This window comes from Zea mays, chromosome 6, assembly GCF_902167145.1.
Source record: "Zea mays cultivar B73 chromosome 6, Zm-B73-REFERENCE-NAM-5.0, whole genome shotgun sequence".
NCBI lineage: Eukaryota > Viridiplantae > Streptophyta > Magnoliopsida > Poales > Poaceae > Zea > Zea mays.
Genome location: NC_050101.1, coordinates 147,868,982 through 147,882,720, shown reverse-complemented (window position 1 = coordinate 147,882,720; position 13,739 = coordinate 147,868,982). Strand labels below are relative to the sequence as shown.

At 43.5% G+C, this 13,739-nt stretch overlaps 1 protein-coding gene across 2 annotated transcripts; it reads left to right on the top strand.

Moving 5' to 3' along the window:
- The first annotated feature begins 4,921 nt into the window (after positions 1-4,921).
- LOC103630203 (40S ribosomal protein S21-like) lies at positions 4,922-7,823 on the top strand. 2 transcript variants are annotated; one of them, NM_001378309.1, is made up of 4 exons: positions 4,922-4,974; positions 6,595-6,676; positions 6,765-6,897; positions 7,537-7,823. In NM_001378309.1, the coding sequence occupies exons 2-4, from the start codon at positions 6,627-6,629 to the stop codon at positions 7,594-7,596; spliced, it is 243 nt and encodes an 80-aa protein (NP_001365238.1). In that variant the 5' UTR covers positions 4,922-4,974; positions 6,595-6,626; the 3' UTR covers positions 7,597-7,823. The 2 variants fall into 2 exon arrangements, with proteins under 2 accessions (NP_001365238.1, NP_001365239.1); NM_001378310.1 differs by lacking the exon at positions 4,922-4,974 and adding an exon at positions 4,988-5,111.
- Positions 7,824-13,739: the final 5,916 nt, after the last annotated feature.

Sequence of the window (13,739 nt, the reverse complement as noted above, 5' to 3'; positions counted from 1 at the left end):
AAAAATTTAGTAGTAAAACCAGTGGTGAAACAAGGTATAAAGATAGTCAAAATCTAGGGTATCCTATTGGGTCCCAGCAAAATTAACCTATGCAGATCATTATGATTAATAAGAACATGAATGGGTAAAAGAAGTGATCAAGGGCACAACTTGCCTTCCACGAGCTCCTGCTCAGCTACTTCTACTTGTTGAGCCTCAGATTCCACAGTGGCTTGCTCGTCTACTCGCATCAACACAATACATACATAACATAGCATAAATTAACATCACATCAAACATGCAAATAGAATATACAATAATAAACTAGGCATTAAAATAAGATCACAGGAATTGGAATCATTAAATTTGGAGGTTTAGATTTTAAATTATGGATTTCTAAGGGTTTTATGCATTTAATACAAGATTAAGTACTAGATAAATTTTAATGTGCCTTTCGTGCCAGAACAGTGGCACAGATGGATAGACAATAATATTATGAAAATTTAGGAACTGGAATGGACCAAATTGGAGTTCATATGCATTTTCTACAATCTAAACAAGTTCTGACATTTATTTATGCACTAAAAATTGATTTCTGATATTAATTTCTGATTTTCAATGCTCTCTGGATTGGGCCTCAAATTCCAGAAAGCGCAGGGGTGCTGGCGCAAAAGATCCCAAGACACGCCGCACAGTGCAGAGGACTGCGGGTTGATTGCGTAGAATCCCAGGGGCTCTTTAATAACTTTGCCAGGGTCGAAAGGGTATGGGTCTATTCTGGCCGCCCGATCACATATGGACGCACCAGATTAAATCAGTGCCATCGCGAATGGGTACGTGATCACGACCGTTGGATTGACTATCTACGTCCCGGATTCAAAATGACCATGACTTCCCTGCTCCCGCACGATTTCAATCTTGCGGTCCAGATCCACATGCGCGAAGGGGTAAGTACGACGCGATCCCAAGCGTTCAGCTAGCATCGGACAGTCGAGGTTTAATGGTTTACTAGTCTAATCTTGACCGCCCATTCAAAGATGAACGGCGCAGGGGCTTCTTCCTCCCACACCCGCGAGGCAGCGGCGCCCAGTTGCACGGCGGCGGCCTTCACGCCGACGGCTGCCTGCCCGGCGCACTGGTCCCCACCTAACCAAACTGTAGCGCGAAACGCATAGAGAGTGACAGAGAGAACAAGAGTAGGGGCATCTCACCGGCTATCACGCAGTCGGATCGGCTGCCCACGGAGAATGGCGGAGCCACGGCGGCGTCAGACTAACGACGAGGAATTACGGCGTCGATGGCCCACGATCACACCCGGCGAGGTCACACACCGGTGCAGCAGGTCAAGGTAATGAACCCAGATGGCATCCTAAGGCCTCGTCGCCAATGGGGGCATGCAACCACGGTGGCGGCCCTTCCTCCAATGGCGATCTCTCTGAACGAGGTTACCAGTACGCGGTCGCGACGGATGGAACCAAGTGCCGATGCAGGGTCTAATATTGCGTTTGAGCGCGGACTCGGGAGGCGAAAATCGGGGAACGGACTCCCTGTGCATGCGGAGGAGGCAGGTATGGCGGCGTGGGTGTACGGCCGAATCGGCCGGACTGTTGACGGAGTCCGGCGGCGCGCGGTAAAAATCCGTCGTCTGTTAGCGCACGCGCGATTCGCGCGGGGAGAAGAACAGGAGCACGCACCTGACGTGTGGGCCCCAATGGTCATCTCCACGCGATAAGGAAGGGCGAGCGCGAGAGAGGCCGAGTGGTGGGTCCCAGAGACCAGTGTCACCAGCGAAGACGGGCTGCGCGGTGCAAATCAAAGATGGGCCGATTTGGTAGCTGTAGCCCATTTAGGTTCAACTTCTTTTCTCTTTTTCTCTGATTTTCTTCTTCTCCTATTTTCAATTCCCAATTTGAATTTCAAGTATGACTTTGAATTTGTACTCAAATTAGAAATAGATTTTAATCATACCAGTATGGTTAAGTTTGTGTATTTGTAAATTTTGTTTTATATTTTATATTATCTCTTTCTTTCTCCTTTTTCCTCAAATCCTCTTCTCATTATCATTTTATTTAAATCATATTATTATTGCTTTTAATGCACAAACAAAAATCCAATATGATGCAATGGTTTATTTGTGTCTTATTAAGGATCTACTCTTTTTTTACATGAGTGGTCACATGTAATGATAACTAGAGGCACACATACATATATAAAGGAAACAATTTCTCCTTTTATTCTTCCTTTCAAAGTGGGTATTACATCGAGGGAGGTGGCCCTCTCCTCAGAGGGGCCTGAAAGCCCTCCCGAGGGAGATGCGTGCATAACAAAGAAACATCAGGCACAAACGATCAACTCAGAGGGTCGGGTCAGGAAAGGTCAACAAAAAGCAAGTCCTAATAATTGCCTAGGAAAAAGTAACCCCAAGCAATCCACTTAGATTACTCGGGGGCTCGGGGGCTACATGATACTGATGCGCTTGCGCGCATTCAAGCCATGCTCTAGCAAGCACTGCCTTTGAGGCAACTCCTACAGGTCTGCCCGTGGAAACTATGCCCGCTCCGGCGGAAAGCTGCCCCCGAGCAACTCTGTATGGGACCAAGGCAATGCTCCGCTTTGGCGACCAACTTAGAGGGCCCGATCGAGAGCCACGACACAAAATGGAAGCGTACTCGACACGGCCAGAAGGTCGGAAGAGGTCAGCAAAAAGCAGGTCGCATCAGTATGATGTAGCCCTCGAGTCCCAGGGCCTCCGATCCCCAACAAGAAAGCCTTTGACCGACTCCAAGGAGTCACACGAAGGCTCAGGGGCTGATGTCGGGTACCCAGGAATGGGGTACCCAAGGCGAGGCCCATAAACCTTTCTCTAGCACATTTACTGACCAAGTCTCCACCGAGCAAGTCTATGAGGCGGGGCGAACGACCATGTCCCCGCCGAACAATTCTGTAAATGCGGGGCGAAGGACCAAGTCCGCACCGAGCAAGACGGGGCGTGGGATGAATGACCAAGCCCCTGCCGAGCAAGTCCATGAGGCGGGGCAAACGACCAAACCCCGGCAAGAGAGTCCACGAGGCGGGGAGAATGATCAAGTGCCCACCAAGCAGATCCACAAGGAGGGAACCCAGGCCGACACTGCTAGCCCACAGTAGTCGCGATAAGATGCAACATCGCCAAGCCACGTCTGAACCATACATACAGTACCAAAAAGTCTTTGGCGGACACGACAGAACACCCCCGCATGCGCCCATGGATGTACGCTCGCCGACTCGTGGGGCCAGTCAACCTCGGTCAGAGTCCTCAGCGTCGGAGTCTCTACAGTGACTCGCATACCTGAAAGAGCGCAACAGGTACACCATACCGGGGTGTATGTCTACGCATGCCAGGAGGTGATGTAGGTTTGTGACGATAGGCAGAATCACACCACACACGACTGCTCCGTGGAATGACCCGAGGGACCCCCCGCACACTACTATGTATGTGTCAGTGACGGACTAGCTACAGGGGGCCGCATGACGAACGAGCGAGACGATATGCCATACCAAGAGTACGGTTAAGCGCGACCCTACAGAGAACACACACAATGACTTGGAGAAGCAGATCTCACTCACTCACTCACTCACTCTCTCTCTCTCTCTCGTAGAAAATAGATCTCCTCTGTAAGGTCCAACCCTTGAACTGTAAATGGGCATGCTATTTTTTTTCTAAGGACACACAAGCACACCACTACATGCCTTGAAGCAATACCACGATCAACACTACGCTAGACTAGGGTGAAAGCCTAAACCAGTATAACCCTAGTGTCTCAGTTCCTAGCTCGGATCCCCGTGATCCACCATTCGAAGGGAGTTCGCGCTTGCATCCCCCACTAAACACAAATCTATTGTCCCCCATTTTTCGAAACCACGATAGAGCCCATTTGAAAGTTTCCAATATAGTGTTAGACATCAAAGTTGTTGCCCCACAATTCAATGATAATTTAGGTTGTTTGTAACTTACAAGATTCTTACCTAGGCAAGTATCTAGTTTAAAGGAAAAACATATCGCTTTATCCACGACCATTGAGGAAACAAAGGAGGAACAACATAGGATCAAGACAACTAACATATTAGTCCCCTAAAAACATTAGCATCAATATATGAATACATCCAAATTACGATATGGATTTTTAAAAAAATAATAGGTCTATTTGACATACTGAGTCATGGTAGACACAATATGTTAGGGTTTTGTCATTATGAAGCTCTCTCAAACTCTTACCCATATTTTGACTCTTGTTTGGATGAAAAAACCTTAGAGATAGTTTTATATAGGTGGGGGTAACCTTCCACCATTTAGCAGGATGCTCAATGGTGGCCGACATATAATATAAAAATAAAAAACTCTTTCCTTTTTCCTATCCTCATCTAAGGCACTGTTTGGGAGGGCTCTATTTCAAAAATTATAGTTTCGGTTTTCCAGCTTCATCATGAAACAACTTTAACATATTGTAAGACCGTGTACATGGATTTCAGCTTCTGTAATATAATTAATTTGTGTGAGTTTCCTTAATTAACCTTGATGATTAATGAGTGGAGAAAGATACATGAAACGGTAGACCAATGCCATGGTGGGTAATTTTGGTGCAACTTCATTAAAATGTATCAAAATAGTGTTTTTGAAGCATCCTTTAAGAAGTTTAAAAAATTTAATGAAACTGGCCTATAGTTACTTTTTTTGAAGCTAAAGTTCATGAAGTTTGACTTGTTTGGATAGAATAAGCTGAAATAGACTTGAAAATTTTTAAATGAAGCTCTCCAAACATAGTCTAAAAATGGCCTAACTGATCCATACACGGGCCTTTCTCTGGGCCACCATTCGCGAGCCCATTAGCGGGCTCGCCCAGACACGCCGACACCCTTATATAATGTCCCGAACCCTAGAGGACAGCGCTTTCCTGTCCGACTCCCAGCCGTCGTCTGCTGCGGACTCCGCCTCCATTTTGCTCTGTTTCTTGCAAGGTATCGTTTCTTCTCGGCTCACTCACTCTCGCTCGACCTATGTTCTTGAGCTGGTTGATGAGATAGCAACTGGATCAAAGTTGTACTCTCTTGCCTCCCCGTGACCATAGTGAATCGCCCTCTGCGTTCGATTTATGGTAGCTACTGCGCCTCCATTCACTTAGGGTTTTGTTTGCTTTTGTATTTCGATGACCTGATTCTTACGGATAGTTTCTTCTGGATCCGATGAATTACCTACGTGCCGTTGCTTACGGATAGTTTCTTCTGGATCCAATGAATAACTTACATACCAACGACTTACTGATTGTACCTGTGATGTGTTACCTGGTGTTAATGAAAGTTAGGATCGAATTTTTTGAGGTGCAGAGCTGCTGTAGTTTCTGTTTTGCAGATACTTTGCTCTGGATCTGACTTTGTAGATCATGTGCAGTAACAGTTGCAACCCCATCGTATGGGCATAATTTCTGATATGGTTTATAAAATTATTGTGCCCCATTTTGAATTCGTCTTACTGGCTAAAACTTCTGTGCGCACAGTTATTAATTTTCTTTTTATTTTTTCTAGCCCTGCTTTGTTTTTATATTATTTTACTAGTTATGTACCCGTGCGTTTCTATTACATATTTAGGCCTATCACATTCGGGCAGCCACACATAACACGGTGACAACCAATTTGACAAGAGTACAAGTCTAAAGAAACTGGGATGGACCATATCATAAAAACACGATGATTTCTGTCAAGCTATGATGGTGACACTGTTAAAACAAAGCATAGTATTAAGAAGTATAGAGATGCAACCAACCAACCACAAATTTTCTCAAACTCTCATCTCCGACAATATGATTTATGAGAGCGATAATTAATAGCTCAGTTGAGGAGTAGAGAAGCAAGATGACCAAACCATACCAAAGTGGCACACAAACTGAGGAAGGACAGTGCATACCCAAATATGAAATAAAATATATTGTAACTAACCAATTTTCTCTAGATTTTAAATTACCATATCTGGAAGACTGAATTTTGGTATATCCTTTTCAGCTCCATATCCCATAGAAACTATAATGGAAGCACAATAAACACAATGTAAAAGAGGTAGTTTTTTTTATTTAGAATCAAGACTATATAATCCAGATTCCTTGAATCCCCTAAATTGTGTTTGTTTATTGTTAGAAATGAACTTCATCTACCAAACAGGATTCGAACAGGCCTTTCTTTACCATGTTTCGTGCAACTATGCACTGCTAACATATCAGTAGCATGGTTTGTACTGCTAGAATATCAGTTTATTACCATTTTTGTGCAATCGTGACTGAGGTGGATGGGGTTATTGAACAATGTATTTGAATATTTGATGTTTTAGCTGCATGGAAGTATTCATTCCAATCCTTATGTTGAATTGCAAATAATTGCTTAAATTTGAGATCTGTATAGTTCAGGTTTAGTTGTGCCTTTTCATTGGAGCCTGAATTGGACTTCAGTTGTTTGCATAGTTATAGTTATAAATATAGAATAGCTTGCTTGTCCATCAATTTTGAATTGTTACAGTACTGAATGAGTCCTCAGAGTGCATAGTGCTGTTCTCTTTTTATGTGCCTGATAGTTGGTCCTCTTGTATTTCAGTTGCTCTTGCGGTAGTTCCCCCAACTGCCACCATGCAGAACGAGGAGGGTAAGACTGTGGACCTCTATGTCCCCAGGAAGTGGTACGTTTGCCTCATCCTCTTGTAGAAATATTTCTGCTCTGCATGGTTGGTTTTGTTGTGTGCTAAGGTTGAGTTTATGTTCTTTCAGCTCGGCCACAAACAGGATCATCACTGCCAAGGACCATGCCTCTGTCCAGATCAACATTGGCCACTTGGATGCGAATGGCCTGTATGATGGTCACTTCACAACGTTTGCTCTCTCTGGGTTTGTCCGTGCTCAGGTGATAGTTCATGATATGTTTATTGCATTTGTCTAGCCCATAAAGTTTAAAGCTTGAGTGTAAAGCCTACATGAGGCTTTTTACTGTCTGTGTTTCCTGTGTTTCATATTGTTGCCACCTGACACATTTCATTCATATGGAGAGATTGTTGCTCCATCTGTTTTGCCTTTTCAGCGGAATTGACTCTTTGCCTATTGGATTTATATGGCTTCACATTGGTTAATACCTAGCCTAGGATTTAGGCTGTGTTTATATATATATTTGTTCAAATTAAGAGTTGGTAACAGTTTTACCAGGAATCAAATTTTATTACATGTATGTGTTCAGACTTCAGACGCATCTAAATCCATTGTGACATTGCACCTAGACAGCTAGCCAACATTTTTTTCTTGTCCTGGTTTATATGTTAGTCTAGTGGATTGCCCAGTTAAGGCTTGTTCGGTTATTCCCAAAACACATGGATTGGATGGGATTGGAAAAAAATGAGAAGAGGTTTGACTTGTTTGCGTTTCAAACCCATCCAATCCCACTCAATCCACATGGATTGAGAGCTAACCGAACAAGCCCTTACCTGGTTTGCTATGTTTGGTTGTCCGTTGTATAGTGGTAGATTCTGATTTCATATTTTGTTGTGCATAGGGCGACGCAGACAGCTCCTTGGACAGGCTGTGGCAGAAGAAGGCTGATATCAAGCAGTAGATTTTACATCTAGTTTACCAAGAATTGGACACTGCCTTAGCTATGTTTTGAATTCATGTCACTATATGCAATGTTGTGATTTCAGCTGGTACCTTAAATCTGAAGATTTAGTATCTTTGTTGGGTTCCTTCTGAGTTTGATGTGTGGTGTTCAATTCAACCGTCCAGTCTCCAGTGGCACCGAAATATGCTGTTGGTGTAGTTTCATTCAAAAAACGTGCCATTCAATTCAACTGTCCAGTGCCATTCAATGAATTACTATGTTTTGAATTACTATGCTGCTTATAGGACACACATAGCACAACTAAAGTAAACAAGTGGGCTACAAATGATTTATGTCATGATCTGCATCTTCTCTTCATACAAAAAGTAAAAAAACTATATATGATTTGAGGTGATTTAAGTATTGTTATTTTCCTTTATTTTCTTTGCTTAGCTACAAATATTGTACCTTTTGAAGAAAAAAATGCTACAACAAATTGCATGGTTCTGTTTGTTTAAAAAATAAAATAAACATGTGTACCTATGAAGAAACTAATGTCGGATGTGAATCATAAATGGTTTCTCTATATAATGTTGAACTGCAATGTTGACATAGATGTTCTAGGTGTAACTAAACTTGTGTCAATTAGATAATAATGGGCCATCTTTCGTCACCCACATAGTTGCAGTGTACCATATTGTCGAGAAGAACCTAACTGAACATGCAGAATGATGCATTTTCTAAACATTAGCACAACCTAACCTACAGTAGAAAACAGGTCCTCAGAAGCAAAGATATGCTTCTCCCCAAACAAATTTCAAAATAGTATTCTATCTGCAAGGAAACTGCTATGTCAACATATATTTTTTCATGCTTACATTTCTACTTTCTAGATATTAAACATCACAATCTCTATAAAATTTGTAAAGAGAAGCATAATTGTAGTTATTTTTGCTTAAGTTATGCTCACCTCATTCCCCATCCAGGTGACCCAGTTTGATGTATATTTAATATCAACTAATTTGTGGAGGAAGTGCTTTGACGACTACTTACTTCACTGAAGTAAAAAAGCGAAAATGACAGACTATTAATTAACTGTTAAGAAGTATAAGCAGTTCCCTAATTGCTCCAGTCGTCGGGTCAACAAAAGGACGTGGTCCATATGGCACCTGTTCACGAACGGACGTGGCCCACGATCTCAACTTTTAATAGGCATGTCTCCTCTGTATGTCGGTGCCTTCAGGCATCTTCTTCATATATAAATATCAGTTGCAATAAAGAATAAAGACAGGGGATTCGTCCACTATTCATTGTCACATATAGTTTCACTTTCTCACACGTTATCAAGCACTGCTCTACAGAAGGCCAAACTTGCCTTTACGAAGAGAAGGATCGTAGGCCACCAGAGAACTCCATCGGAAGAAAAACAGCAGTCGGGTACGCGCTGATCTACAAAGATCTCTCTGTTGCCCTTCTTACCTTCATCCTTCGGTTTTTGAACGGTGGCCATCGTCGCCGGCGAGGCGCTGACCTTGTCGCACGTCGTCTTCTACGTATTGTGCATTGACATGGTCACCGCCATGCCAAGAAGCGCCGCAAGAAGGACGCCCGGGCCACACTTGACCTTGAGCGAGTCTGCCAGACCGGTGGTGATCCTAGCGCTGGTCCCAGCAGCGCTGCGGCACCTGTCGCAGCAACCGCCAGCGCCACGTCAAGACCGATGGGTGTGTCCTCCATCGCCTTCGCCAGAGCGGGTTGCAGAGCGGTTGCGTGAGTCTGAGACCCAGCAGCCGCTCCGTCCGATGCGGTACTGCCCCCTCCATGGATGGGGACGTGTCCTGCTCGCCAACCGCGGGTTCCTCCAACGGATGCAGACACTTCTGCCCCCGTTGTTCGATCAAGCGGACTGCTCGTTCAAGTCGCCTCTCCAGCGTGCCCTCGTGCCCGGACACGACTGACTGCGCGGAAGTCAACCGGCCCTCGCGGTCGCCCCGTCAGCCAGATCGCATCCACGTTTACTGCAACCGTTGCTGTCGACGCCATCTCTTCCTCCTCCGACGACGAGAGGATCGCCTTAGTCCTCGGCGACGGGGTACAACAGCGACTGCCTACACCGACTCCCGACGTTGGTCCATCGGGAACGGCCTCTCCGCCGACGCTCTTGAGCCCGAGCGGCAACAGGGTGGTCCGTCGGCTGGCGCACCACCTTTCTCCACGGCCACACGCGTCGGGGTCGTGGTCTGCGACAGCAAGACCGTCCGACGACGATGACGTCCGCGAGCGCTCGCGCTCACCGCCTCGTCGTCTTCTCTGATGTGTGGCCTCGCCTGGCCACGACGTGCTCAGCCCTGCGCGGCGGATGCTGCCACGGCATGGCCTCGCCCGTCCTTCAGCGCGCGTGGCCCGGCCACGGCGGACGCTGCCACGGCGCGGCCTCGCCCGACCTTTAGAGCGCGCGGCCCGGCCACGGCGCGACGGCTCGCCCGCCTACGCAGCCCGCGGCGCGGCTGCTCGCCCGGCGCGGCCTTAGAGTGTGGCGCGCCTACAGCGCGCGCGGCCCGGCCTTGGCAGGCCCCGCGGCGGCTCGCCTGCCTCAGCAGCGCGCGGCGTGGGCTCGCCCGACCTCTATTTTGCATTCCTTAAAAATGCAAACTCAAAAAAAATATTCATCTCAATTTAACCAAAAAGGTTTAATACGAGCAGAATTATTTTTTGATAGAACATATAGAATAATTAATATTCATCTCAATTAAGTTATTCAAAACTTAATACGAGCAAGAATATTTATTTATTCAATTCCATACACAAGAGATGCTACCCATATATTCATCTTATTAAGTTACTACTAGTACTTAATTTCATCTGGATATTTTATATACTACATCATTAACATCATAATGAAATTTTCGATCTCTGCATCACTTTGCAATTGAGACCTTAAATTATCATTCATCTATGCAATATCGCATTATATTGCATATTATTCATCTCAATTGGGTTTTTTCTCTTAAATCCAATACGATCAAGAATACATGTATGTTGTGAACAACACACATATTACAACACACCCATGGTGATTTCTTAATGAAATTCTCTGGTTGCTTGTGTAGGATCATGGCCCGCGAGTTCGAAGAACTTGCTCTTGATGGTCACAACTATCCTACTTGGGCGTTGGATATCAAGATAAGCTTAGCCTCAAAGAATATTCTGAGTGCATTACTCCCTCCCAACGAGAGGGTTGAACCACTACATGATGCTTATAAGTACAACGCTTTGTACATTATAAGACATCACCTCCATCCTGATCTGAAAGCAGAATATGTGATGGAAGAAGAGCCAAATGTATTATGGTTATCTCTTAAAAACAGATATGAGCAGCAAAAGGCTGTAATCTTACCAGAGGCGAATCATGAATGGACCCATATTCGTCTGCAAGACTATAAGTCTATTGGTGATTACAACCATGATGTTCATAAGATCTGTGCTCGCTTGCGTTTCTGCGACAGGGAACCATCAGATGCGGATAAGATTGAAAAAACACTTCAAACTATGATCCCATCTGATAGGGTCCTGCAACATCAGTACCGTGCTCGCAATTATCAGACTTACTCTGAACTCATACATGATCTACTTCAGGCAGAAAAGCATGATGAGCTTACGATGAAAAATCATAAGCAACGTCGTGTTGGAGCTGCTCCTATGCCTAAAATACATCATGCTGTGAAGAATGAGAAGAAAGGTGATGGCCCCAAAAACCATCCGAAGAAGTCTGATAATTCAAAGAAGCGCAAACGCAACAAGCGTCCAGATAAGCAAAATACAAAGGCTTCGAGGAAAGACACCCCCACTTCCAAGCAAGAGAAGTGTAAGAAGTGTGGATGCTTCAACCATCCTACTAAGAAGTGTCGCATTCCTTGTCATTTAGTGGCACTGTACCAGCAATCTCTTAAGGGCAAAAATGCTGAAGGACAGGGATATGAAGCTCACTTCACCACCCCACCTAACTTGAAGGATGGAGCTGGTTGCTCAAGCATGGCTAGAATGGAACCAAGCACGACCAATCCTCCTCTTATGACCGACACCGATTACATGGACTTGGACAATGCCATCATCGAATATGCTTCGAATGATGTGTTTGGAGACCTCAACTAGGATCCTTATGCTCCACCAGATATCATCTATCTATAGTCTATGAGTGTGTGCAACAAGTGTGCTGTAATAAGTACCTAGACATTGGTATTTGTGTGTATACTTCATACTCTACTGTATAATTATGTATGTACTTATATATATAATTAATTGAGTTCTTGCAATTCTTGATTATATAGATTATGCGGAAGTCAATTCAATGGAGGAAGAATTATGCCTTGTAGACAGTGGTACCACCAACTCTATTCTTCGAGAAACAAAATATTTCCAAACTCTCACAAAGAGGTCAGGAAATGTTTTGACAATCGCTGGGCGCGATGCGAAAATAGTTGGCTCTGGACGAGCGACTATTACGCTCCCTATGGGTACACAAGTCACTATCGAGGATGCTTTATTGTATCCCGATTCAACTCGTACCCTTTTGAGTTTTTGAGATATTCGGAAAATTGGTTTACATATTTCTACTCATACAGAAAATAATGAGGGATTTCTCCTCATTTCCAAACCTTCTGAATATGGCGCTAACATTCTGGAAAGAATACCTTCACTTCCATCCGGATTGTACTACACATACATAAAACCAGATCCCCATGTTACGTACAAAGTGATTTTTCAGAATGTCGATTCATTCAAGACCTGGCATGCACGTCTTGGTAGAGATGAAAACGGGACGGGTACCCGGAACGGGTATCGGATACGGGTACCAAAACGGGACGTAATTTCGGATACAGATACATGTATTTTGTTTGTTGGGACGGATACGAGTATTACCCGGATATTGAACCTCGGATACAGGTAGGATACGGAATCACTAATACCCGGTCAGTACCCGAAAATCCTGGGTCGGATACGGGTACCCGGAATTCGGGTACCCATTTTTTCTTTTTCTGCATAATATAGTTATAAAATCATAACTTTTACATATGACATCGGATGAAGATAAAGTTTATATGAAAATTGTAGAGCTTGAAGAGATCTATGACTTTGTAATACATCAAATTTTTTTAAACATATCTTTTAGACCAAAATCATTGAAATAATGTCCAAATTTATATTAAATTAATAGACTTTATTATTTTTATGTGGGGGCTTAAGGTTATCTCCACGTGGGAACTTAATTTTATCTTTTTATAGACTATTTATTAGTATTGGTAACTTATTTGTATTTTCGGTCGATACTACAATATTTTAATGATTTAATTGTATTTTGATGATTTTCTATGACAAGAAATGAATAATACATAAATAGCCTCAAAAAATCGTGAAATTTTAGGGAGATACAACATATGTCCATATGTAACCATAAAAAATGTTTGGATCATAAGATCTATAAGATGCCCACGTTTCTTTCCTTTCACTTTCACTTATTTGTATGAGTTACATGTGAAATTAGTGTAAGTATCCAAGTTTCAACATAATCAATACTTCACTTTATCATTTTCATACGAGGATTTGAGTTATCTTCATATAAAATGTTTATTAGTTTTTGTAACTTATTTGCAATTTTTTAGTGAAACTAGAATATTTTATGAATTTTAAATATTGCGGTGTTGGTATGTCCTTGTGATAAGCAACTTTGAACTGCATGATGTCAATTTTACCGGTTTCCTTTCTTACATCTGATCTATCATATACATGATTATGTATTGCTTAACTTATGGATGGTTGGACAATTAATATCATCGGATGAACTACCCGACAATTATCCGGTACCTACCCGAGTAGTATCCGTTATCCGTTTCTTACCCGTCCGGATTATTACCCGGTCTCGTCCTGTATCCGTACCGAATCTTAACTACCCGTATCCGAGAGAAATACATTAGGGTAGGATACGGGACGACTCTGTATCCGGTTGTATCCGTCCCGTTTTCATCCCTACGTCTTGGTCACCCTGGAATAGGGATGATGCAGAAAACCACAGGTAATTGCATCGGTCATGATTTAAAGTCTGCTAAATTCCCTAAACCATCTGATTTTATATGTACATCATGTGCAACGGGAAAGCTAATCTT

What these genes read in the sequence shown, in the direction of transcription:
- LOC103630203 (NM_001378309.1), top strand. Translation starts at nt 6,627, where the DNA reads ATGCAGAACGAGGAGGGTAAGACTGTGGACCTCTATGTCCCCAGGAAG. An exon ending in CTCTATGTCCCCAGGAAGTG is followed by an intron (nt 6,677 to 6,764) that starts GTACGTTTGCCT and finishes ATGTTCTTTCAG; the next exon opens with CTCGGCCACAAACAGGATCA. An exon ending in CTGGGTTTGTCCGTGCTCAG is followed by an intron (nt 6,898 to 7,536) that starts GTGATAGTTCAT and finishes TGTTGTGCATAG; the next exon opens with GGCGACGCAGACAGCTCCTT.